The following is a 25,723-nucleotide window of genomic DNA, read 5'->3' on the forward strand; positions in this document are numbered from 1 at the left end:
CAAATGCTTTGGATAAAATATAAAAATCTATTTAGATAACACTTAAAACTGGAAAGTGACACTTCTTCTTTCTAACAAAGCTTGTTAAAAGTAGGGCCTACTTTTTTCATTTCCCAAATTTCCCAATAAAAGTCGTTTGTTAACACTAATTCCCGATTAACTAGACAATAACTTATTTGTTTTGATACAAGCCTATTTTTTCACTAAAACAATAAAAGAAACTACATTCAGTCTCCGGATGATAGTGTCATTATTATCATTTTCAAACAATTTTCTGATTTTTCCAACTTAGAGTTTTTATGGTAACCTCATGTATGCATCTTTTTTCATAATTCCTTTCTATACAACAAGTTAGCAACCATTTCCATTAAGAAACAACTTATAAACACGAAGACTCCTGACCAAATGGATCCCCATCTCGATTAAATAATTATCAGATTAAATTATTTTTGGAATCAATTCGTATTAAGTAATTTAACGATAGTATATCCTTATCAGATCATCGTTCTGATCATGTAATTAAGAATTCCACCATTTTTGAAGTAGGTGAGGTCAACTTCCGTATCAAATCGTACAATAACTTCGAATTGCTTTCCATCATCGGTGCCAACAGTGATCTTCTGACCAGGTTGACAATTCTCTGGAATGGTTATATCGTATAATTCAAATCCCGTAAGACCAAGGGATTCGGCATTTTGTCCAGGTAGATATTGTAAAGGAACGATACCCATTCCAACTAAGTTAGACCTTTTTGAACAAACAGGATAAATTATTAATTAACTTAATAAAGATTACTCACGCCTGGAGTACTTACCTATGTATTCTTTCATAAGATTCTGCTATGACGGCTTTAATGCCCAATAAATAAGGTCCTTTTGCTGCCCAATCTCTGGACGAGCCGGATCCATATTCCTTGCCCACCAGAATGACTAACGGTACGCCATCCTTGTTGTACTTTTCTGCTGCATCAAAAACGTCCATCTGCAAAAAAAAATACAAATAACATACATTTCTATACCTCGAAAATGATTTTGTGTAAGTTCTCCATACCTCCTCTTTGGTAGGAATGTAAATCGTGCGTGGTCCAGCTTTGCCTATAAATTTATTCATCAATCGAATATTGGCAAATGTACCACGTGCCATTACGGCATCATTTCCTCTACGTGAACCATAGGAATTGAACTGTTTTGGTGTCAGCCTAAAATTCATAAGTTTTTTTTTAAGCAAAGTAGATTTTATCTTCGCTTCCTTTGTACACTACCGGAAAGCACCTTGTTCTTAAATTTTTGAAATTCCTTACCCTCGACTAGAAAGATATCTTGCTGCTGGGGAATTACGCGCGATACTTCCTGCTGGACTAATATGATCAGTCGTAACCGAATCACCAAGATTCAAAAGAACTCGAGCTTTGGATATTGGTTTTATTACTGGAAGTTCCTGTAATGTGCATAAGTACATCATAGGATATTTTTAGAATGAAAAGCAAGCAAATATTCTACTTACCCTTGTAAGTCCGTCGAAATAAGGCGGTTTTTTTATGTATGTCGATTGTTCGTCCCAAGGATACAATTTTCCTTCAGGTGCTGTTAAAGTAGCCCAATTACTACTACCTTGTTCAATCTTGCTATAAACTTCCTTAAACATTGCAGGAATTACGTGTTTTTGTTCTACGGCCTGAATTTCCGCCCTGGTAGGCCAAATATCATGTAAGAAGATTTCTTTGCCATCAATTCTGCGACCTATGTGTTTAGAAAAACAAGACAAATTTATAAAATAAAAAAAATCTCTTATATGCGATTGTAGAAGAGTACAAAAAACAAAAGCGTACCCAACGGTTCCTTTTCAAAATCAATGTCGACAGTTCCAGCAATGGCGTAAGCAATGACTAAGAGTGGAGAGGCTAAATAATTTGCTCTTGTATTTGGATGAATTCTACCCTCAAAATTCCTGTTACCAGACAGTACTCCACAACAAACAAGTTCATTCTGTATAAAAGGGACAAATTTAAATATCGTACAAACTTTCGAATACCATATGAAAAAAATGTCATGCTACTACTGTTAAGTACCTTTTCAATGGCATCCACCATAGAATCAGGAAGTGGACCACTGTTACCAATGCAAGTCATACAACCATATCCAACAATATCAAAACCAAGTTGAGTCAACGCTGGAATAACTCCACTTTCACGTAGATAATAAGTCACCACTCCAGAACCAGGAGATAAAGATGTTTTAATATAAGGAGCAACAGTAAGGCCAGCTTCCACAGCTTTCTTAGCAAGAAGACCTGAAAGAAGCGTTTCAGAAATAATGATCAATTATTAATAAATGGGAATTTGTTTTTAGAAATATTTTGTAATCAAGATTTTAATTATCTTACCTGCACCAAGCATGACGCTTGGATTGCTGGTGTTTGTACAACTGGTTATGGCAGCAATAACGACAGAACCATGGGTAATTTTGTATTCTTTTCCTTCAAATTCAAATGTTCCTTGAACTTTTCGTTTCTCAGGTGCCAATCCAAAACCCTTGAAACCGACCTGTAACACAATTAAGTTATACAGTGATTAATCTCTACAAGAATGTGTGACGCATGCGCAACTCTTCTTGTAATCATATCTCAGAATTAAACAAATAATAATCCTAAGGACTAGCATCGCATAGTTGTTAGATTTAAAGTGAAGACGAATTCGTCATTCGTTTTTAACAGCAGCTGCGAACGATGTGTTACTATAACACTTGGATATACGATACCTAAATGATAGCAAGCAAGTAATATCAAATACTTTATTATTCAATTAAGACTGTTGATGATTAAACAAAAAATTATCTCAAGCTGTGAAAGTATAATGACCTAGTGTGGGTAATCGACCTCAGACGTACCACGAAATTTCCACAGAATATAAAACCTGTTGAAAAGGCGAAATAATAAGTTTGTTGAAAACTATCAGAGTAAATGTCCTGGTGCAATGCTCGAATTGCATGTGAGCATAGCATAGTCCTGAGAGATCCATAATATTTACAAGTAAAGTTCTAGAAAAAAAATTTAGAAAAATCAATAGGTAAATTACTATGTCCTAGAAAGATTGGACAATTCACAGTATTCACCAGGTAAATCCTGTTTAGTTTCATAGAAATCATTCGTCTAATTTTAGTTTAAATGTTTTCGAACGTCTCTGAAAGGAGTTCAGGTAGAGGGTTATTACTTCAAGGGAAAAGGACTCGAGTCACCTGAGGGGGTTGAACAGTTACGTCCATTGTGTCCGAAATTTGTTGAAAATTTAAAATTTAATTGCTACTGCTAGCAAGTATAGTTATAACTGTACAGTGGCTCTTTCTGATTATTAATTTGAAACGAGGTACATGAAGTATTATTGCTCGTTACGCATTAGGATCATTTTGAGAATTAAATTCTAATTTTTAATTTCTATTAGCAGTGAAAGGATTCTATTTCGCCATAAGGAATAAATGCATGTGCAATCCTGATTCGATCGCTTGCGCCAGAATGCACGGCTTGCAACAAAAGTGGATATAATTCGACACTAGCGGCAACGATGAAATGTGTAGTATGTGCAAAAATGAAAAGGATGTCGTATCAGCAATTTCTTCTAAGGCACGCCTTGATTTCCTTCATCGTAGTCAAGCAGGCAGTCTCTTCTTGTACATCGAACGGAACTGTCAATTAATAATTAAACCAAGACAATTATAATAAGTTATTTTGAGATTTAAACAAAATTTCAATCAGCAGGAAAGCAGTTCTTGATTTTATTTAGGGAAACGTAAGTAATATATATTATATAGTAACTTGTATTCACTTTTTTGCCTTCAACATATTCAGTATCCATATTGTATATTATACTGAAAATAATAAACGAAGTACCGTTTCTAGTTTATGGCAGGAATTTTGCTGAAAATCCTCAAAGGGCTTTTATTACGGTAAACGAATACGAGGTAACGGTCCCCTGTAATATGAGTCCGAAAATATCTTTTGAAATGATTCTAACTGTTTGATAATATAGTCATGAAGTTTATTAATATATTTAAGTTTGACTCTCATTCAAAATTTTATGTCCTGTGCAGTAGACGCGCGTCGACGAGCATTAGAGCGACATACGATTTCTAAGAATACAATAAAAATCATGTAAACTCATTTGAGCCAAAGGCACATTAGGCAGAATGTAGTGAGGTATTGGAATTTCATAATTAGTTCAGCAATTAGCATTACGAAAAAGGGGATTCTTTTGTCATCGTCAATGCATAAGTTACAGTTAAGACTAGACACTTGAGTTCTGTTGGAAACAAAATTTCTTAATTTACCGTTGAACTAAATTCAGAGTCTAATTAAAACGAAAACAATGGAAAATTTCTAAGGAGAATTCAAAATAATAAACAAGCCAAAGGGAGAGATACACGAGTGATCAACAGTTTTTTTCTTCATCCAGAAGTAATATAGATATACTTTTTGCAAAAGGATACCGGAGCAATATTAAAAGTTGAGTACAAATAAGTCGAAATATAACCTAACGAACAGCAGACTCAAATTTCATGCTGAAGAAGCAACGTCAGAGCCACGTTCGGGATGATTCACGCGTTTTAACAAATGTGCTCGCGGAAGTTAGACCGTAACGCGATTCCAGTGTTTGACGTATTTGAATAGAAATCGATCAGGATAGCCTCGAACGACTCGTTGAAATCATAACCGACCATTGTTTCCTGCGATTCAACGGATGAAGCATTCTTGCCTATTGCTGCTAAGAATTTTCTCTCTTTAATCCCCAAGAAGAAGTTCCACATGGTTTCTTCTCTCCCAAGTAAGTTTGCATAGTATGTTACTTTAGAAATATAAGCATAACCGTGGTAGAAAATTGCCAAGGAGTTTGATAAACTGAAAGTTAGAAATATTTTTTTTTAATTATTATGGAAGAGTAGTACAGTAAGTCAACTTGTTTTCCAGTGTAATTAGAAACATGGTCTACCATACTTAAACGTCTCAAAGAATTTTCGACGGATTCAACTTCGACTATCGGTAATTCCAAAAGGTCGTTAAAGGATGACATTCGACTACCTGAGAAATAGCCAATGGCAGTTTGCAATTTTTTCGAGTTCACTTGGGAAAGGCACATGAGGGGGTGCGAAACTCTTAACTAGGGTGGGGAATGCGTTTCATCAGGTATATAAGGGGACCCACTAGCCCAAGAGGTCATCAGTGGTCAATTATCTACGGTTCTATTAGCTACTGCGGAACTGTGTTGAGAAGCTTGAGTTTGGAAGTTTGAGTTTGGACGAGTGAGGCTTTTCGCTGCAACGACAATGGATACCAGAAAGTAACGTTCTTTGTTGAGGATTGGCAAGGTAATTCTGATTTGTAAAATTGATTTAATTCAATGACTAAGAGGAATGAATATTACAAAAAAATAGGAGGCTGCTATCGGGTGAAATCTCATCCGGTAAGGAATATTTAAAACCTCACCGGGTAGGATTCATCCAATGTCCGTCCCCTATACTCCAAAATTCAACGAACAACCAATTTGAAACTAACCGAATTTATTGACAATAATAAATAAAGGTCAAATCTTGAAGTTAGGGGCGAAGTATCGATCTAGTGACACGTTGACATGGAAGTCGTGACTAGATCGAAATACTCGTCCCTCACAACAAGAATGAACAACGTAAATACGACCATATTGGTGCTAAGCCTCGATTGGACTTGAGGAATAGAAGAATATTTCACCAGGAAGAATATGCAGATTAATGGGAATCCATGAGTCCCATATATTTTTCTTTGGTGATCTAACTGTATGGTGAATTGAAGGATCATAAAGCTAGATCAGCAAGGCAAAATGTTTGTGACACAACGTCGTGGGACGCCGAGACAACAGTGGCTTCAGGACAATATTTACAGAAGATAATGTTTGTCTCCTTCTTCTCAGCACGCTTGTACGTAATGCTAACCAAGAATACTGCAACGAGAAGAACGGTAAGATTCAGAGGAACTGTTGCAGTGATGTGTCGTAAGAAATTCCTCATATCACAGCAGTAGTTACCTGGGATCCTATCGTTCAAAATCAACGCAACTCCGCTTCAAATTTAAATCAAGTTTGAATATCAACGATACTGCGCTCGAGGTCAAGATCACGAAGAGGATTCTAAACAATGTGACTGGAACGACATTAAATTTGTTTCTTCGAAGCTCATCGTACTGGAGTACAACATGGGATAAACCTTGCCCTGTTTGACGTTACTAATTATTCGTCACTGGGTTATGTTTGTCCCATACACGTACTAACCGTTCATCGTTCTGCACTTGTCACTTGCAGCTGCATCCACAGTATCTACACGATGTATTTTAATATTGCTAAGTGTATCGGTAACCGCAGTATTAAGTATTTGTTTTGCCAACTGTCTAATTAGGAACCTGGCAAGGTTTAACGTACACGAAAAGAAAATTATTTTCAAAAAGCAAAACCACGTTTTATATAATGTGAAGGATGATACTAAGCTGCGCAGTTAATTATGTAAATTATTCAGTAGTGAATTATGTTGCATTTACCTTGTTTGTCAGACAGGCTTCGAAATCGGCTTTCATATCCGTCACGGAAACACGATCATGAGGTCTCTTAGGTCCGCTTACACTGGATACGACAGTAGCCAAGTCCAGGGTAACCACTTCGGAGAAGATAGGATCCTGAGCCTCATCGTTGTAATTCCTCAGCATTCTTACAGCCTTCAAATATTTCTCAATGCGCTCAATGTGTTCCTCCGAACGACCTGAGGACGTAGTAAATATAAATTTTGTTAAATATTTTCTTTCCTTCATACAGAGATAACGCCTGAAACTTCAACTTACTAGTTTGTCGAAGGTATGAAATACTCTGATTATCCACAGGGAAAAATCCTACAGTCGCACCGTACTCTGGACACATATTAGAAATCGTGGCTCTGTCAGCAATACTTAGTTCGGATACACCAGGTCCGAAGAATTCAACGAATTTACCGACGACTCCAAGCTGACGTAGATTCTGTGCATAAATATTTATCTATTTAGTAAATCGTTAACAAGAAGATATCCATTTTGTACGGTTAATCTAATTTTTAATTACCTTCGTTATTGTAAGTACAAGATCAGTAGACGTGACGTACTGGTTTAATTTTCCAACTAATTTGTAGCCGACGACTCTGGGTAGTAACATAGAAATTGCTTGACCTAACATGACGGCTTCTGCTTCGATGCCGCCGACTCCCCAGCCGAGAACTCCAAGGCCGTTGATCATCGTAGTGTGAGAATCTGTTCCAACGACGCTGTCAGGGTAAAGAATATCGTTGCTATCGAAAACCACCCTCGCTAGGTACTCCAGGTTAACTTGATGAACGATACCACTTCCCGGCGGTACGATCAACATATTTTCAAAGGCCTTGGCTCCCCATTTCAAGAACAAAAAACGTTCCTTGTTCCTTTCGAATTCCATATCCTCATTTTTTCGCAGAGATTCCGAACTGTAAATTATTAATGTTTACTCTTTCAGATTTGTATAAAATTTTGAAATTATTTGATTACTACTTCAATTCATTGCATTAGTTAATCATATATTCGATCATTATGTAAATTTCAGGTATATAATAAAATAGATAGATCGACCTTCCCTTAATCGCTTAATCGATGCTTTGATAAAGTCAATTTGGTATAGTTTGATGACCTTATAGGTCGTGTCGATAAATAAGTAAATGTATGTAGATATGTTATCATACAGATTATGTAAAGTATATATCCTTAATAACTCGTAAAGGCTTTCTGAATACTAGATTTCAAATAAGATGAGTTCAAGTAAGTAAAATAATAACGTGACTACATAAAAAGTATTAAGATTTAATCATACATACGTTCTATTAAAGTCGACTTGTACCGAATGATCAATGACCAAATCCGAAGGACATATTGGATTAATTTTATTAGGATCGCCACTTAATTCTTTAACAGCATCCCTCATGGCACCAAAGTCGACGACCGCGGGAACACCTGTGAAATCCTATTAAACAAAACATTCGTGTTATGCATACTACTGATTTAATACATGGACAAGACGACACCGTTAATGTAATCTAGAAACGATCAGGCGCGACTGAGAGGTCAAGGGGCAATGTGCTCCGAAAATGGAAAACGAAACTTAAGTAATAGTGCAACCTTCTACAGCACAAACTCTCGCATAATTTTAAGTCAATGAATATAAAGAAACTGATTTATGTATTCAAAGAGAAACTTCAATACAAACAATACTAAATGGAAAATCGTTCGAGGATACTGATATCAATAGAACTGTTGTCGTTGCAATAAAGAGTAAGAAATTTTGAAATTGGTAAATAAAATATGAAAACCTGTAATACCTAATACGTTCATTAATATAGAATATTCATTTACCTGAAGTATCACCCTGGCTGGTTTAAAAGCCACTTCAACTCCATCTTCCAAAGTTTGATTTTTCTCCCAGTCCAAAATTTTCTCGACATCGCTGCTCTTTACTTGAAACTCATCGCAATTTCTTACGGCGCTTTCTAGTAGAATTCTTATTGAGAACGGTAATCTCTCTGTGTCAATAAAACAATAAAATAAGATTTACACTATGATGCGCTTACGCTTATCGCTTATCTAGTTTATCTAGTTTCTACGCTTATCTAGTTTCCATTCTTTTTCATCCAGAACGTGTATTTTCTTTCTTTTCATCATATTTACCGTAGCGATCGTCGAAACTGGAGACATCGAAGTACTGACGATCCTTCTCGCCAACTTTAATTCTCTTCAACAGAGACTTATAGGGATTCCTAGCTGTAAGTTACAAATAACATCGTGATATCTCTGTGAAAAAATTGTACAGGTGCTATTTGAATTCCACGATTAAATGGCGCTATTGACATTGCTTAATTAGGTGAATTTTATTACTAGGAATCACGAATGGAATCTTTTCAATGTCACAAAATCGCTCTCCAGATGTTCCAATTATTTTAAATCCATCGGTTATTCCGGTACAGCAAACTTTGTTGACGCAATACACGAATGATGGGGAAAATATGTTTCTACAATAGTTATTTCTAAGAAATCTTAGCATTCTTCTGACATTGTCATGGAAAATATTATTTTAGTGGAAGAGAAACTGCATAAATAGATTCGGAAAGCCCGCCTAAGCGACTTTGTTCTCTTTCTAACCTAATCATACGACGTAAAAAAGACAGAAAAAGAAAGTCGCACGGGCTTTCAGTATAACAAGTGAAAGATAATAATAATCTCTTTAATCATCATGCGAGATTCACAAGGTTCATTAAATAAGAAAAAATAAAAAAATAGTTTCAAACTGCTCAAAGATAAGAGGAAGAAGCGATAATGAATAATTATTTGAATATCATGAGGAGAACACGCTTTTTGATAACAGTCACAAAAATGCGGTTTACATGTAATATAATTCGGTACTATATAAAAATAAAATAAACCCAAAATAGACAATGTAATTATAAGACAAATTATTATTCGACTCTCGATACATGTAACAGCTGTATTTCATAAGATATAAAAACAATGCATTTTCCGGGAAAAAGAATCAGGCAAAGATCAATGCATAATACTACTTCATTAAGTCAAGTACTTAAATAATAAAAGTATGTTACTCAAAAAATAAGATTTGAGGAAAAATTATTTCGAATTTTCTGAAATTAACTATATAGGTATAATACGTGAGGACGAGCTGCACGTAAAGTGGGTCGTGTGTTCGTAAGTCTCTAACCTCTGAATATCACTTAAAACAAGATTGTTTAATTATATCTATTTAACACGACGAGAAAATAAATCCTATGCAATAAGATCGATACTAATTAGTGATCTTATTTCTATAAATCTTGTCAAAATCTTAAGGATCAACAACGACGTATATTTTACTCACCAGCCATGATTGTCACTGGCAAAGTCACGTCGTCCACTAGCAACTGTGATGCCATTGAGTCTTGTTCTATACAGCCAAGCACTGTCTACATAGTTATAATACGTAGCTATGCTACAAGAGTTGCTTTTTCGCATGCGTTAAGCTTCACCACCACTTCTGTCCTAGTATTCTAATATGCAAATTTATCAAGTGTTTGATTATGTAATTATTATTGAGATTAGCGTTTTTTATAAAAACAACAATTATACAGTAATGATCGGATAGGATTAACGGATATTTTTGTGCCAAGGACCTTGGTTGAGATTTAATGAAAAGCATGTGAAATTGATACGATCATTTAATGAGTATCTTCGTATAGAAAATATAATACATTTATTTATCTGCTAATAAGAATATATATCATTTCTGATCCAATGTGGTGTTCTGATGGAATGGAACAGTAAAAACGAAGTCCGGTCAGTCTTTATTCATCTTTACTGCTATTTGTAGTGGATTCAAAGTGTACTGATTCAATTGTCGATCTCTCGACTAGTGTTCTGTATTTTTCTACTAAGTCACTGATCGAACGTCTTGTTCTGGTTTTTGTATGACTTTCGGATTTTAACATTGTGGATTTAATGTCAGTCGATAGTTCCACTTCCGTTCCGTCAGCAATTGATGGTTTTGTCACTTTCATGTGAGAAATTGATTTTAATGAATCGACTTCCGTGTCGAAGTGGAACACGTTGTCTCTTTTAGGTACATTACTCATAGTTTTTATTTCGTTTTGATTCGAATTACGAGAGAAAAAGTCAGTTGTTTCTCGCGTGAGATTCAATAAGCTTTTGGCCGTCATATCTAAACTGAGCCCCGATACATTTTCTATTTCTCCAATGGTATTCATGAGCGCTGTCGAATTTGCCTTCGAATTGCTAGGGATGGACATCATACTACTATGTGCTATGAAAAGAGAATATATTAATTGAAAATTCTGTATTTGATAAATTATTACTATTGAGAAGTTTATTTATACAAACCTCTGGTACTGCTATTCTTATTTATAACACTACCAAATAGTCTTGAGTATTTTCCGCCACCTCTAATCGCGGAAACGTTCAGTTTCGATGTGATTTTTCGTAAGGATGACGACGATTGTTTGTCACTGGTTATCGAGGATATCGTATCGTCGAAATTGATTCGCGAAATTAATAAATTTGTTCTCAATTTCGAAGACTCCAGTGTACCGTCGTCCTTCCGTTTGTGTCGTGAAAACAATGCTTTGTGCATTCCTAAAACGAAGAAAGTTTTGTAAAATCATGATTTACTTATTACAATATAAAATTTCTTATTCAATAAAAATACCTTCCACTGGTGAGAGATCCAGTTTTAAAGCGTTAACTTTTCCTGGTTGCTTTGAATTTAAGTCTATTGTTGGCGATGGCATAAAAAGTACTTTGTACGCATCAGGAACCATATTTTTCTTTAGTGAATCGTCAAGAATTTTATCTTTTTGATGGATTCGCACTTGTATCTCACTTGAAAGACACCCCATCCTGGTGAGAAGCATGTGGAATAGATTGCACATTGATCTCGTGTCCTCACTGATGGCGTGCACTTGTAATTGTTGATGAGATAAATCTGGTAGCCTATTATCTTTTAAATGCCATCGTAATTGATAAAGTATTGAACAAAATAATGACAAGAGTGTCGACAGTACAATTTTGTTATTCATATACAACTTGCTAGAAAGTACCTAGAAAATAAGTTTATTAGCTAACTCATGATTTATATGCAAAATAGTAGATGAATTTTAATATCTACCTGAACTTCAGGTGGCAGATTCGATTCGGTAATGATACTCGTATTTACTCTTGGTACAGAATTTCCATCCAATACTTTTGATTCAGAGAGGATATTTGTTATCATATTATTTATGTCCCTGCTAAGGCTTTCCAAGTCTTGCAAAACAGCATGCTTCTTTCTCAGACAGCACTGACTATTTAATATGTTGCTCTTCCAAACTAAATGTATTAATTAATAATTGTTTACACAAAATATATTTACTGTCGCTGCTATGTGTTAAATACTAACGTTCAATGATTTCATCGTCATCAAGATCCATTAGTCGTTTTCTTATTGGAACTGCAACTGGGGCTTTTGAAACAAGATCTCCTAAGATCTTTTTTGTTTCAAATATTTTTGACTGACTTAGAATAATATCGTCAGCTACTTCCCTAAAAAATGTGGAAGACTTGATAACTTGTTTATTTCTTATATAGTCAAGGTAATTGGACGAACCCATATTCATTGCAATATTTTTGTAATAAGAATATTTACTTTGCAAATAAGCTGAAGTCTTCTTTGATTTTTGAAAATTCTTGATCATATTTCTGAATTTCAGATTCAATATTTTCAATAACATTGGTAAAGAATTGTTTTGTCAAATCTTTTGCGGAACCCATTTTTGGTGGAAGTAAAACTTCTTTTTGACCTTAACAATAAATAAGATTCTGTAGTTTTTAAACACAAGTATTATTAATTAATTTACCAAACTTACATTCCATTTTAAGATATGTGTACAAAACAAGTTGAGACAGTTTCCACATAATCATTGTAAACTTAGTACCACCAGCACGTAATAAATGAGATGCCAGTATCGCAGGAAATCCAATATTAGGATTTTCATTTGATAAAATATTCAAATAATCCTTGACATTATTGCGGTACTGTGCCTCAGTCTTCTTGCATACTATTGGCCATTGCACAGCTTTCTTAAACCGCTCTGCATTGTGAATCGTAAGAAGAAAGTGAGATACGTGAATAAAACCCACAGTGTTTGGTTTATCGAACATTCCCTATAACATGGACATAAAATTCATACACCTACACGCTAAGGGCAACGTATATTAAATATGTCAGCGATTTCATAATTACATAAAATGCACTGTCATAAGAATACAGGAGCTCGCAGCAAGATGCTGTTTATGAAGTACAATCAAAAATTCAACCAAGAATATTTATACAATAAACTACCTCAATAAAACAAATAAACGAACCTCGCGAAAATGTCTCCGGAAATCCTCAGTAGGATGAACCATCTCGGAGAGGATAAATACATTTTTATAGAAAGATGCACTAATGTCCGAAGATGAAGATGAATATGGTACACTGGTCATCCCAGGTCGATTAACGAGTGATCGATTGTGAACAAGGGAAGCCTGATGATTTATAGACATATCACAGAATATCAAGTTACTTAACAAATTAATAAAACTCCTTTTAACGGTTATACGCCTCTAATATCTGCAGCGCCATAACGAGTTTTAAATTCCGTTTACAGAGATTGGACCACGTTGCTAAGAGACGGTACTCAGCGTCAAAATGGTGAATCACATATTCTCAATAATTCACATAAAACTCCGACCTCTCGTGATTGTAATCGGTGGACCAGGATCCAATTATATTGTTTAATCTACTAGGGTGACGTGATACAAGAATAATTTCGAAGTGTCCAATACATTAATATCAATTTTCAACTTAGTTCAATCGGTTGCTAAGGAGAATTGGTCCTTGACTGCGTGATGTCTGGACGTCTTGCACTAGTTCCTGCGTATGTCGTATAGAGGACGTTGCGGATCTTCAAGAGTACATATTCGACAGTAGCATGAAAATGGCGGTGTGAAATGGCAGGACGACGTTCGGTACTGACGAATGCGGAATCCCTGTCAGGGTCAGGGGGTGCAGACCCTTTGAGGGAACTCTTCGAAGCCTGCAAAACTGGAGATCTCGTCAGAGTGAAGAAATTTATAACGCCGAAGACGGTTAACGCGAGAGACACGGCCGGACGCAAGTCCACCCCTCTGCACTTCGCAGCTGGTGAGATTCTTTTTTACCCTTCTCGTGGATCCTGCTGCCTTCTCCGTGAATGGATGACATTTGGTAATCGTTTAAACGAGTTTCTCCGTGACAAAGAGTACCCTAGATATAACTCCCACGACCTCCTGGACCGTTAATCCATTGCGGAACTGGAACGGCCTTAACTGTTGTTTGTAGTCATCTGTCATTCTGCGGGAACGTCTTGCGAAATATCTTGTAAAAGAATCAACACGCTGGAAACTTTCTGAATAATACGCCTATCTTGTGTCTCATTTGTAAAACAACATAAACCATACAAATAATTATTTAAAGACTTTCCTGTACCACTTGTTGGGACTGTTTATTAAATTTTATTGCATTTGTTTATATTGCTCTAATCATAACTTATAGATGACTCAACAATCATTGAATGATTATTTGATTACTTTTTCTTAATGGCAGGTGCAAAATATGTTGTTGATTTGGTGATAATAATAATAATAATAATAATAATATGCTTTGTGCTGACAATCAGTGAATGTAGTAAGGTGATCCATTTATAGGTAGTACCAGCGTTAGAATACTAAAGAGAAAGTGAAAGCAATGGCAATTTTTGAAATGATTCATTAAAAGTAAGTGCTGCAATTGCTATAGATTCCATAATGATTTTGTAACTATATAGTTACAAAGTGATACTAGTTACTAGTATCTGTATAAGATAGGATTTCTGCTTAGTGGGCAGAACAGAAATCTAACTGTGCCTTATCCTGAGCATGCAAGCTACTTCCTCATTCATTAGGCATGAAACCTAATGAAAGTATCTAGACTTTTTCTAGCATAATAAGTCTACATGGCAAACTTTTTCAAATTTCATAAAATTATAATTTTTTAAGTGTGCTTGGAATACCTTTCCAATGGAAGCAGCAAGACAGTCTATAAAAATGAAGCAAAAGGGGAGCCGGTGGTCCCAAAATAAATCAGCCATGAAGAAAAATAGGAGACCCAACAGTGTCACATTCTTTCTACCTATCCCTTTCACATGACATCATGAGTCTTATAAATCTTGGAATCGAACATTCTTTTTCAGCTGTCCAGCGAGGAGCATTAATTTTTCTTTCGCACATATTATCCTGACCATGCTCTGTGCTTTTTACTTTTATAATCATCGATGCTCAACAATGCAGATACATGAAAAACTTGACTAATCCACAGGATACGGCAGACGAGATGTGGTAGAATTTCTCCTGTCAGCGGGTGCGTCTATACAGGCTCGTGATGACGGCGGATTGCATCCTCTACATAACGCCTGTTCCTTTGGTCATTCCGATGTTGTAAGACTTCTACTAGAAGCTGGAGCTAATCCAAACACTCGAGATAATTGGAACTACACACCTCTTCACGAAGCAGCTATAAAAGTATTCATCCACTTATAATACATCTTGCAATTAATAGTTGCAAGAGGCAGCATAAGAATACAAAATGCACCTCATAATTGAGTTCATAATTGGATCCGTCTCAACAGGGTAAAATAGACGTATGCATAGCATTGCTACAACACGGAGCAGATGCAAATATACGAAACACAGAAGGCAAAACGGCCCTGGAGTTAGCCGATGCCATCACGAAACCGGTGTTGACTGGTGAATACAGAAAGGACGAGCTCCTAGAAGCAGCCAGATCCGGAAACGAGGAACGACTTCTACAACTGCTAAATCCTCTTAACGTAAATTGCCATGCCAGCGACGGACGGCGGTCGACGCCATTGCATTTAGCTGCGGGATATAATCGTTCACGGGTTGTGCAAATTTTACTTCAAAACGGAGCAGATGTTCATGCCAAGGATAAAGGGTAGAGGAATCAGATTTTATATCGATAAAGGTAGGGGTATGGCTTTGAGACTTACGTAGTATTATAATTAAAGGGGTCTGGTACCACTTCACAATGCTTGTTCTTACGGGCACTTCGAAGTGACAGAGGCGCTGCTGAAGCACGGGGCGGCTGTCAATGCAAGTGATTTATGGGCTTTTACACCACTTCATGAAGCGGCCAGCAAGTCCAGGGCTGAAGTGTGTTCGTTGCTCTTAAGCGAGGGTGCGGATCCTACGCAATTGAACTGCCATAGCAAAAGTGCCATCGACGTAGCACCCACGCTTGAGTTGCAGGAAAGACTGGCGTGTAAGTAAATCAATGCCGAGTCTGTTCGATTTTTTGTTAATTCTATGATAATACGCGAGATTAAGGATTTGTCTGGGAGGCCATGTTGATACTGGCTGAAATACATAAGGCTGGTTTGTAAGAAGTATTAAATATTTTTGACGATTTCAGACGAGTATAAAGGACATTGTCTACTGGACGCCTGCAGGCAGGCTGATCCTACGAAGCTTAAGAAATATCTCTCCCAAGAAGTAGTCAACTTCAAGCATCCTTATACAGGCGACACACCCTTGCACTGTGCCGTAGCCACGCCCTATCCTAAGAGGAAGCAAATAATCGAGACTCTAATAAGGAAGAACGCCGCGCTGAACGAGAAGAATAAGGACTTCCTGACACCGCTCCACGTCGCGACGGATCATTCCCATTACGACGCCATGGATGTTCTACTGAGGCATAACGCTAAAGTCAATGCACTTGATGGTTTGGGGCAGACGGCCTTGCACAGGTAATTTCCGCGAAGGCGCTAGTGTAGTCAGTTGCGTAATGATCTTCATATTTTGCTTCTAAGTTAGCAATGATTTCATAGCGAGTGACGAAAACGTGTGTAAACTACTGCGAAAGGGCTTAGTAATTAGGAACGTTTAAAATAAGAATATTAATCAATGCGTTTAGGTGCGCCAGAGAGGACAACGTTCAAGCCTGCAGGATACTCTTGTCGTACAATGTGGATCCTTCCATAGTCTCTTTGCAAGGATATTCCGCAGCGCAGGTCGCTACGGAAAACGTCCTTAAAATTTTACAAGGTAAGGTCATATTGTGAAGTCATCTTTAGCCTTTATTTTGACTTTTACGTCACTTCTTTAGATCCACCAAGCGGAACGGAAGACGTGGAAGCTCAACTTTTAGAAGCAAGCAAGGCTGGTGACTTGACGGCAGTAGAGAGAATCCTTCAGGCTAATTCGCATGCTGTAAACTGTCGTGACCTGGACGGTAGGCACTCCACGCCGTTACACTTTGCTGCGGGGTACAATAGGGTGCCCGTCGTCGAGTATCTCTTAGCACACGGTGCCGATGTTCATGCCAAGGATAAAGGGTACGGATACTTTCTGACGAAGTCTTACTTGGTCTTCATTTTGTCTAGAACGTTATATAAACTTGTTCCTTTTCGTGTTCCTGGATATTATCAGTGGGCTGGTGCCACTTCACAATGCCTGTTCCTATGGTCACTACGAGGTAACGGAACTGCTTGTTAAGCACGGTGCCTCTGTGAATGTGGCTGACCTATGGAAATTTACACCACTGCACGAGGCTGCCGCTAAGGGTAAGTGCGAAATCGTACGGCTTCTCCTGAGGCACGGTGCGGATGCTACCAAAAAGAACAGAGACGGAGCGACGCCGTTGGATCTCGTAAGAGATGGGGATCAAGATGTGGCTGATCTACTACGAGGAAACAGTGCTCTCCTAGATGCTGCTAAGAAGGGTAATCTGGCCAGAGTGCAAAGACTGGTTACACAAGATAATATAAACTGCAGAGATGCTCAGGGTCGAAACAGTACTCCGTTACACTTGGCTGGTGTGTATACAAGCAAATCCTTGAACTTCTACAGACTTCAGTTCAACTGTCATGTTTTTTTTTCTGCTTTTTAGCTGGATATAATAATCTCGAAGTGGCGGAATTCCTACTAGAACGTGGTGCCGACGTAAACGCTCAAGATAAGGGGGGTTTGATACCCTTACATAACGCTTCAAGTTACGGGCATCTGGACATTGCGGCTTTGTTAATAAAATACAATACAGTCGTTAATGCCACTGACAAATGGGGCTTCACGCCATTGCACGAAGCTGCGCAGAAGGGTAGAACACAATTATGTGCTCTTCTGCTAGCACATGGAGCAGATCCCTTCCTGAAGAATCAAGAAGGTCAAAGTCCTGTCGACTTGGCTAGTGCAGATGACGTTAGATGTTTACTTCAAGATGCCATGGCATCCCAACAAGTTGTTCCTTCCGTTCCACCGAGTAGACCACCGAGTATAGTTGCGGGTGAGTACAAATTGTTACAATTTAATGTCATTATTAAGAATGAAATTAAATATTTACTATTTACAGTTCCTGTTACTCCACCACCACCATTGACACAAGAGACCGTCATAATGCCTTCCGGCGCTGCTATGACGCTTTGCGTACCAATGGCTAGACCTACTTCCTGTCTGAGTCCGATGCCCTCGATAGAACCTTGTTCAGAAAGAGAATCGAAGGATATGTGCGAGGAGCGTAGCACCGCCAGTGTCACAACTGTTGCTGGTTTTCTTCAGAGTCTTGGTCTGGAGCATTTGCTCGAGTTGTTCGAGAGAGAACAGATCACTCTGGACATCCTGGCGGAAATGGGCCATGAAGACCTTAAACAGGTCGGGATCTCTGCTTATGGATACAGACACAAGCTTATCAAAGGGATGGACAAGCTTCTTAGCTCTACGGCAGGATCCCTCTGGCAACCATCAATTAATCCTGGAACTCTATTGGTCGATCTCCTGGCAGAGGACAAGGAATTCCTGGCCGTTGAGGAGGAGATGCAGAGCACCGTCAGAGAACACAGAGACAACGGACATTCCGGTGGCGTCTTTTCTCGCTACAACATCATCAGGGTGAGTTTCAGAGATAATGATACGTGGGGAAGTTACGAGAATTCTATGATATTTCATTTCTGTATTTACCCAGATACAAAAAGTGCAAAACCGGAAGCTGTGGGAACGATACGCCCATAGAAGACAGGAAGTGGCAGAGGAAGTCGGGGCTGCACCAGCATCACCTAGTACAACTCCTAGAGCAACTCCTAGTCCAGCTGCACCTCAAGCTAACGAAAGGATGCTCTTCCACGGTAGCTCTTTCATAAACGCCATCGTTCAAAAAGGTTTTGACGAGCGCCATGCTTATATCGGTGGAATGTTCGGTGCTGGCATCTATTTCGCAGAGCACAGTAGTAAAAGTAATCAATACGTTTACGGTATCTGTGGCGGTACCGGATGTCCAGCACATAAAGACAGAAGTTGCTATATCTGCCACAGGTAATAAAAAATTTCAAAAATACAATTTATTTAAAGAGACAGCAAAAAAAAATAAACTCAACCAACAATTCCAGGCATCTGCTACTCTGTCGGGTAACACTCGGTAAATCGTTCCTGCAATTCTCAGCGATGAAGATGGCACACGCTCCACCAGGACATCACAGCGTGATGGGCAGACCATCTCAAGGTGGTCTAGTGTTCCCTGAATACGTGGTATACAGGGGTGAACAGGCGTATCCCGAGTACCTAATAACCTATCAGATCGTCCGACCCCAGCAGGAAAGCGGAAGTGGCGAGGGTGGTGAAGATCGGTGATCGGAAGAGGTTAGCCCCACGGCAAAGCTATGCCGTCTCTGTTGTTATCAGAGACGAAGAACCTGTGACGTCATCTCCTAGGTCCTGGCCAGACATTTACTCTATCCATCCTATCTCGCAATGGTTTATCTAACGCATCGCACTAGGACTTTCATCGAAAGCTGTCTAAGCTCTCGTAGGTGTGAGCTACGTGCGGGATCTGATTGATAAGGTAATCAAGACACTATGATTCTCTGAACTGAACTCGGATACTCGTGCAAGCGAGTCCCAACCTCTCGTATATCGATGAAACTGAATTCGCGCGTTTTACGTAGAGTAAAGCTACATGGAAAAGTCACGAGATGGTTACGTTATTGCGCGACTATACTAGGACAAACTGATCTCTTATAGATCGGTATTTCAAACGATCTATGAATAAACAAAGGCCACGAAGCGAGCAACGAGAATACCGTTGAGTCAATTGCTAAGGAATACGATATCTGGTATTCCTTTTTATATCAGCGGTATACGTAAGTGTGTATAGATTATAATAACATAACTGTCTTAATGGACACTAAACGTTATATTAACGATTATTACAAAGAGAGACGCTTAAATTGGCACAATTCATTCAAGGTTTCATTGATACTCGTTCTATAGACGTGGCGCTGCGTTCGTGCGAGATTAATATTTTTTCTGTAAAAAAATGCTCAAAGAATACCCCGTAATGTGTCGCCAGAGACACCTTAAAATATTATTTTTTTGGACAAATGACTATAAAATAGCCTAAAAATCCCCGATAGTGACGTCATAGGCATCTAAAATATTTTTAGCGAAGGGGAAACCTACTAAAAAATATTTTTTAAGCAGGTCAACAGTGCCAAATCTTGTAGGAAAAAGGCCAGAAAGCGTTTTCTTCGAGCATTTGTTACAAAAACCGTTGTATCTAGCTGCTAACGAATGAGTGTAAGACTCGTGTGATTGTTTCACTCGCCTAACGGCCGTGTACAAAATTTCACACTCGTGTATTAAACTCATTCGTACTAGATAGATAAAATACTAGTTTTCTCTCTTCGCTCCTAGCCGGAAATTTTCTCATGTATCAATCAACCATTCATTTCGAAAGACTCGAATTTTATTCGATTTTCGGAATTTTATTGATTGCCAATATACCTTGGCACTCCGTCATTCATCTCTAAAGGAAATCATGGTTACTTTCATACCAAGTACCAGTTTTGTCAGATGCGTCTTCGAATTAATTGGGATACAGAATTTAGTTGTTTAATTAACCTAACGCGTATCTATACGTACAGATGATTATTCAATGTTATATTAATCTACAGGGTGAACCGAATGTGCCGGTATCTCCCTGTATATATTTCTAATTTCGCAGTATTACACTTAGATATACAATATGAGAGTTATCATAGCAATTCGTATTATGGTATCGATTACCAATAATTAAACGAAATCCGTGATTTTATATTTCTCCCATCTTCCATGCGCTTCATGTAAAATTTCCATTAATCTCGTCGTACGTCGCAGTGCTATTTCGAAATAAAATGACCTGGCAAATCTGGTGGCTCGTACGAATTAAAATTAAAAAGAAATGGTATAGTTTATAAACTATAATCTGTCCACGATAAACAAGTCTGACACGTCCGCGTTCAGTGCGTGCGTGAGTGCGTGTATCCATATACACTACAATATAAAGCAAGGGATAGATAGTGAGAAAAAAAATGGCGGATAAAGTGTTTAAGGCGGACAAAGCGAATAAAGATGAATTGAAGGGAGGAAAAGAAAAGTAAATACTTGAAAGCCGATAATATTTTTCAGGGCGATTTTGCGCGCGCCACTATTAGCTAGTTTATAGGTGACGGTGGCTTTTATTTATGGGTATTTAGCTTGGATAAATATCTGATAAATAAATGAATAAGCAGAGTATACACGGGTGTGTTATTTTTAATAATCGGTCATTGGACAAATGTCGATCGCGTAGTCTTATCATTCGGTCACCCTCGGGTACACGTTACACATATATTATGTATACATGCGTTCACACGTAGTCAAGAGTAAACTGTAAATGAAATCCTTGGAATTCTTTTTCCATGATTCTCAGTAACCTGAGTGTATCTTCCCGCTTTTGTTATCATTTAATTATAATTTATTCTACCGCACTGAATTGTCTCTGCGATGCCGACCAAGGATTGACCTTTGACCTTACTAATCTGATTCCATAAAATCTGAACATCCTGTACGTTATTCGGGATGGATCTTATACGTAGAAAATGCTAGTCCGTCGGTCGGCTTCACGACGCTTGTCCTTCTCACATGCGTAATGTATGCTCGTACGACATACCATATGTGATACGATTGTCTGTGGTCAGGGGCATATGTTATTCCGTGAAAAAAATAACGAGAGTAATAGACTATTTCTAAATCTCATTGGCAATATTTACGTGCACCGAACTATCTAAGTCATTGGAATCAATCGTGCGAGTAAATATGACGTTTTACGTAATCCCATGTGTATATATCATGATATGCGTATTAGCTGGGTGGGTCGTATGCGGAAATGCAAGGTTGTTTCACTTGAAATGCTTGGAAATTAAGTATAGTCAAAAACCGAAGTTGCATTATAATCTTTATCAAATAATTAGGAAACTTGCGATCAGCTTAAATCAATATAATGACAATACGAATATTTCAGAATTTTGACGAATTTTTTTAAAAATCTTTATGCGATCGCTGTTCTTGATAATGTCGCTATTATTACTGTCGTTGTTCGTAGCGTTACTATAAATTATTCTGGTGTCGCGATTAAATGCAGATTTTTGGCTTCCTATGCTATTCTGTATCCGACGATGATCGGATGTCCTGTTGACATCCTTTGGACATCCTATGGACGTTCTGTGGATATTATATGTTGTAACCAGACTTATTCTCGGTACACCTGTGGTAGATTTATCGGGAAGACGATCGTATGTAAACTTAAGCATTGTAACGAGGCAATGTATCTCCACTGTATTAACTTATACATATAGTCTAACGTTACGCTATTGTCACGTAATAAAAGAAGGATATTCCATAGGAATATCGTAGGTCTCATTTGTCGATTGGATAAGTCGTCAACGACATTTTCAATGTCAAAGACAAAAGGTCTAGGATTATTATTTAAGCAATTCTTTACTATAATTTACTAAGAACCCATCTGTGTGATATCTTTCTTAAACCTTAACTACATACGTGCGATCCGAGTTTTACGTTTAGCCCTCCTGTTCAGTTTGTTTCTACGTAAATTTTCAATAAACTAAGGAAAATCTATTACATTATTATTATTTGATACCAAGTCGATAAAATTATTTAAGATAAGAGGAGAGCTGCGTAAAACTGTACTTTCACTCTCACGTACCTTATATTGTTAAGTGTTCCTAAAGTCGGACCTTTGTAGTTTAGGATCAATGATCAAATCTTCCTTACTTTGTAAGCGTTAATTGACCTCTTTAAAACTTTATATGAAATGCTATTGATAAAGCGGTCCTTCTAAGGCTCTTCTAGTAAAGGTTAAAATAACAGTAGAAAATTTTGAAGTCTTATCAAACATTTTAGCAACATTTTATTTATTATGTTACTCTATTACTGTATCTAATGATATAGCTTCAGTTACCAGGTAAGTAATGATGTGGTATTTTTGGTTTATTTTCCTTTACAAAGAACAACGAATTTTCTTAGAGTGTAAAAAAAAGTGTTGCACAACGCCGATGGATAAAACTTCTAAATATAGAAGGGGCTGGCCAAAAATATATACTTATTACTGCTCTGGTCACGATAAAGCGAAAACTATAGAGATAACTCCAAAGTGTCACCCGATAATCATGGATAGCACCTCTTATATATCACGCGTAAAAAAAAAGAATCAAACAAACAATCCATGAAACGTTAAATAACTTTATAGTGATACATATAGTATAGAGAATCTAGTTTTTTTAATACTTGTGTATACAATAGATAACTCTACGGCACGCTTCAGCTGTCCTAATCGTACGTAACGATTATTTCGATATCGATATATCCACGAGTAAACCTATTCCATATGGAAAAAGTATTAATGAAGATGGAATAATTATGAAAAAAAAACTGAGTCAAACAATTATAATATTAATAGCCTGAAGGCCGATAAGGCAGGACAACGCGGATAAATAAAATGATATTCGGTAATTGCGTCGATTCCGATAAAAATACACGTATAACTTGCCCAGATAAGGACAAAAAGAGGAAGCTGAAAGATTGAAAAAACGTATGACGCAGTATCGAAGAAAAATTATCCCGACGCCCAAAAACGTCAATCACATTGCGTGACCAGTAACACCAGTGGTCAAAGTCTCCCTACATTATCGACTTGTGCGTGCATGATTTTTCCTGGGTTTTTTTCTTTACGAGGCCGTGAGATTTTGTCGCCATGAAAATGGCGATTCTTTACAAGTACCTGGGAAAGGACGTTATTCATTCCGTTGGTATACTTGACTGTGCGGCCAGTTGGAAGTTGCATCCTTAGCGATGGTATCGTTCTGAACGATCGACGCCACGATAAATTGTCTTACTTCGCGCGAAGAACGCACGGTGTCTGCATTTTTCTCCTGATCTTTTTTCTTAACTTAACCTAACCATTTGTTTTTTCGCGACATACTGCGTCACGCGATCGTTCCTAGTTTACTTCTGGTTGTGTGATTTTGTTTATTTAGGTGGTGACTTTTTTCTTTTAGGAATTTGTCATCGATTCTACCATCGATCTTAGTCTCTCGTATTGTGGTTATGTCTGTAGGATTTACCAATGCACCGTGGATATCAATATACTGCCTGTCAGTATACTCTTGGGGATGTAGAAACTCGTGGACTATTTGTTCTACTGAGAATGAGCAACAGACCGTAAAATTGTAAGTGCGTATAAGTGTCTGTATATAAGAGAATCGCTACTTATCTCGTTGGCAAACCTGTAATAATGGCATTAGACGTTAGCCTATCGATGCCCATGATAAAAATAACCGGGAACGGGTTTCCCTCAGGAACTCATAGAGATTTATTGCTTTTGCACAGATACCTGCCGACGATGCTGATGTACCCGATTGAGTTAATTGGCATACTCGCGTGGCGGATAGAAGAGATATCTATTTTTCTTTTCTTTTTTAAGAAATAAAAAAATGTTTAAGTTTATACGGAATCTTCAATGAAAACCGTTTCCTGCTTTTTAAAACATATGTATGTACTGACGTACCGAGCGACGTGAATTGGTCGATGTGATAATTGCGTGGTGTAAAATTTATGCAGGATATTTTTTTGCAAACTAAGGGGAACAAACTGACCAGTATGACGGTAAACAGCAAAGTCAAGAGAAGATATTTGGGAAGGCACAAGTATGGAAGATATTTCTTTATCCGTATATAATTAGGTAATAAAAAGTCATTCTGGCTGTAGGTAGAATGATCCTTCGCTAATATTTAACACTTCCGCCGACAGAGGGGTGCAGGTTCCCTCACACAGTCCTGTCTGTTGGCCTGTGCGAAGGAGATGCGTATAAGTTTGTCACTGTTAAACCCTATTTACCATGCACATAGTGGCGGGCTTTCTTGATATCTAATTTCCAGTAATGTGTACCCCTGTTCAGTGTGGGAGTACTGTATGGTTTTTTTTTTTAATAGTTACAATAATCAAAATCATAAATTCGAAATGTACTTACGTATTGATTACAGTATTACAAGATGTCATCCAGACGCCAACTTTGTCCCGTAAGTTTTTTTTTTTTCGCAATATGTAGCTTTCAAAACGTCAGCAAAATAAAGGCGTAATTGGCAGAAACAAATTTATAAGCCGAATCGCATAGTCGGATAAGATAGCTTCTCGTAACCCGGCATAAAACATCAGTCGATAAGGGGATAAAAGGCGAAAAGAATAAAAGGGGAAATCAAACCGAGGTATAAATATATCACCCAAGAAATAAATTATTAATGTTGTTCGTTGCAGAAAAATATACAACAATTTTAAAAATAATTCTTTTATCACACCGACTATTATCTTTTATGTCTGCAATAGACGGGCTTGGTGGCAGCCAGCTAAAGCATCTGCTATAAGGACATGGAAATACGGACAAAGGGCTTATCAGAGCGTAATGACGAGGGTTTCGTATTGCCAACTTGAAAAACTTGATTTTCTTATTATGAGTACGAAGTAAGCAGCCGAGAGAATTGAAGCTCCGACACAGCGTTACGCATTGCGATTCTCGTTCCGTAAGGGCGTGCGCGTAAGACAATTGTACACAGGTTCGATATTAGATAATAAAGAGGATATAGGTATGACGTTTTATTCATTCATTGTAAAATTACGAAGTCAAGCCTGTTGCGCAACATTTGTTGACACATTTAAAAAATGCTAAGTCAATACATGTAAATATTTGTATAAA

General features: G+C 37.6%; 3 protein-coding genes across 19 annotated transcripts; 1 reads left to right on the forward strand and 2 right to left on the reverse strand.

Moving 5' to 3' along the window:
- Positions 1 to 7: 7 nt before the first annotated feature.
- LOC107269482 (cytoplasmic aconitate hydratase) lies at positions 8 to 10,070 on the reverse strand. Its single transcript, XM_015743359.2, has 15 exons — positions 9,926 to 10,070; positions 8,728 to 8,820; positions 8,416 to 8,582; positions 7,881 to 8,026; positions 7,103 to 7,496; positions 6,850 to 7,021; positions 6,553 to 6,770; positions 2,383 to 2,542; positions 2,069 to 2,289; positions 1,829 to 1,985; positions 1,504 to 1,739; positions 1,301 to 1,437; positions 1,051 to 1,198; positions 815 to 981; positions 8 to 747 (listed from the first exon to the last, which is right to left on the reverse strand). Exons 1-15 carry the CDS (start codon positions 9,978 to 9,980, stop codon positions 495 to 497), a joined length of 2,724 nt encoding a protein of 907 aa, XP_015598845.1. The 5' UTR covers positions 9,981 to 10,070; the 3' UTR covers positions 8 to 494.
- Positions 10,071 to 10,244: 174 nt separating this feature from the next.
- Positions 10,245 to 14,075, reverse strand: LOC107269508. Of its 3 annotated transcripts, none has more exons than XM_025086805.1 (8): positions 13,798 to 14,075; positions 12,462 to 12,686; positions 12,242 to 12,395; positions 11,996 to 12,138; positions 11,726 to 11,925; positions 11,267 to 11,657; positions 10,942 to 11,193; positions 10,245 to 10,864 (listed from the first exon to the last, which is right to left on the reverse strand). In XM_025086805.1, exons 1-8 carry the CDS (start codon positions 13,838 to 13,840, stop codon positions 10,389 to 10,391), a joined length of 1,884 nt encoding a protein of 627 aa, XP_024942573.1. In that variant the 5' UTR covers positions 13,841 to 14,075; the 3' UTR covers positions 10,245 to 10,388. The 3 variants fall into 3 exon arrangements, with proteins under 3 accessions (XP_024942573.1, XP_024942572.1, XP_015598899.1); XM_025086804.1 differs by having other exon boundaries at positions 12,462 to 12,759; positions 13,798 to 14,074; XM_015743413.2 differs by lacking the exon at positions 13,798 to 14,075 and adding an exon at positions 12,961 to 13,551 and having other exon boundaries at positions 12,462 to 12,759.
- On the forward strand, positions 13,556 to 25,616 carry LOC107269507 (tankyrase). 15 transcript variants are annotated; one of them, XR_003060214.1, is made up of 16 exons: positions 13,556 to 13,780; positions 14,972 to 15,174; positions 15,282 to 15,607; positions 15,681 to 15,934; positions 16,085 to 16,418; positions 16,586 to 16,716; positions 16,778 to 17,006; positions 17,101 to 17,486; positions 17,561 to 18,555; positions 18,629 to 18,975; positions 19,050 to 23,829; positions 24,033 to 24,203; positions 24,364 to 24,525; positions 24,595 to 24,680; positions 25,017 to 25,238; positions 25,357 to 25,616. XR_003060214.1 is itself a non-coding variant. In XM_015743411.2 (12 exons), the coding sequence occupies exons 1-12, from the start codon at positions 13,588 to 13,590 to the stop codon at positions 19,288 to 19,290; spliced, it is 3,573 nt and encodes a 1,190-aa protein (XP_015598897.1). In that variant the 5' UTR covers positions 13,556 to 13,587; the 3' UTR covers positions 19,291 to 22,593. The 15 variants fall into 15 exon arrangements, 1 of the variants encoding a protein (XP_015598897.1); XR_003060213.1 differs by having other exon boundaries at positions 24,364 to 24,680; positions 25,017 to 25,052; XR_003060210.1 differs by having other exon boundaries at positions 24,595 to 25,238.
- Positions 25,617 to 25,723: the final 107 nt, after the last annotated feature.

The sequence above is a fragment of the Cephus cinctus genome, unplaced genomic scaffold (assembly GCF_000341935.2).
Source record: "Cephus cinctus unplaced genomic scaffold, Ccin1 Ccin1_scaffold0662, whole genome shotgun sequence".
NCBI classification, from domain to species: Eukaryota; Metazoa; Arthropoda; class Insecta; order Hymenoptera; family Cephidae; genus Cephus; species Cephus cinctus.

Excerpts from the sequence above, each read along its gene's own strand:
- LOC107269482 (XM_015743359.2), bottom strand. The coding sequence starts at position 9,980 with ATGGCATCACAGTTGCTAGTGGACGACGTGACTTTGCCAGTGACAATC. Across the intron at positions 8,027-8,415 it reads CAGCCAGGGTGATACTTCAG|GATTTCACAGGTGTTCCCGC; the intron begins GTAAATGAATAT and ends TTTGTTTAATAG. Across the intron at positions 7,497-7,880 it reads CAAGTCGACTTTAATAGAAC|TTCGGAATCTCTGCGAAAAA; the intron begins GTATGTATGATT and ends AATAATTTACAG.
- LOC107269508 (XM_015743413.2), bottom strand. The coding sequence starts at position 13,140 with ATGTCTATAAATCATCAGGCTTCCCTTGTTCACAATCGATCACTCGTT. Across the intron at positions 12,760-12,960 it reads TCCGGAGACATTTTCGCGAG|GGAATGTTCGATAAACCAAA; the intron begins GTTCGTTTATTT and ends TCCATGTTATAG. Across the intron at positions 11,194-11,266 it reads GGATCTCTCACCAGTGGAAG|GAATGCACAAAGCATTGTTT; the intron begins GTATTTTTATTG and ends TCTTCGTTTTAG.
- LOC107269507 (XM_015743411.2), top strand. The coding sequence starts at position 13,588 with ATGGCAGGACGACGTTCGGTACTGACGAATGCGGAATCCCTGTCAGGG. Across the intron at positions 15,935-16,084 it reads GTTGCAGGAAAGACTGGCGT|ACGAGTATAAAGGACATTGT; the intron begins GTAAGTAAATCA and ends TGACGATTTCAG. Across the intron at positions 17,007-17,100 it reads GTTCATGCCAAGGATAAAGG|TGGGCTGGTGCCACTTCACA; the intron begins GTACGGATACTT and ends GGATATTATCAG.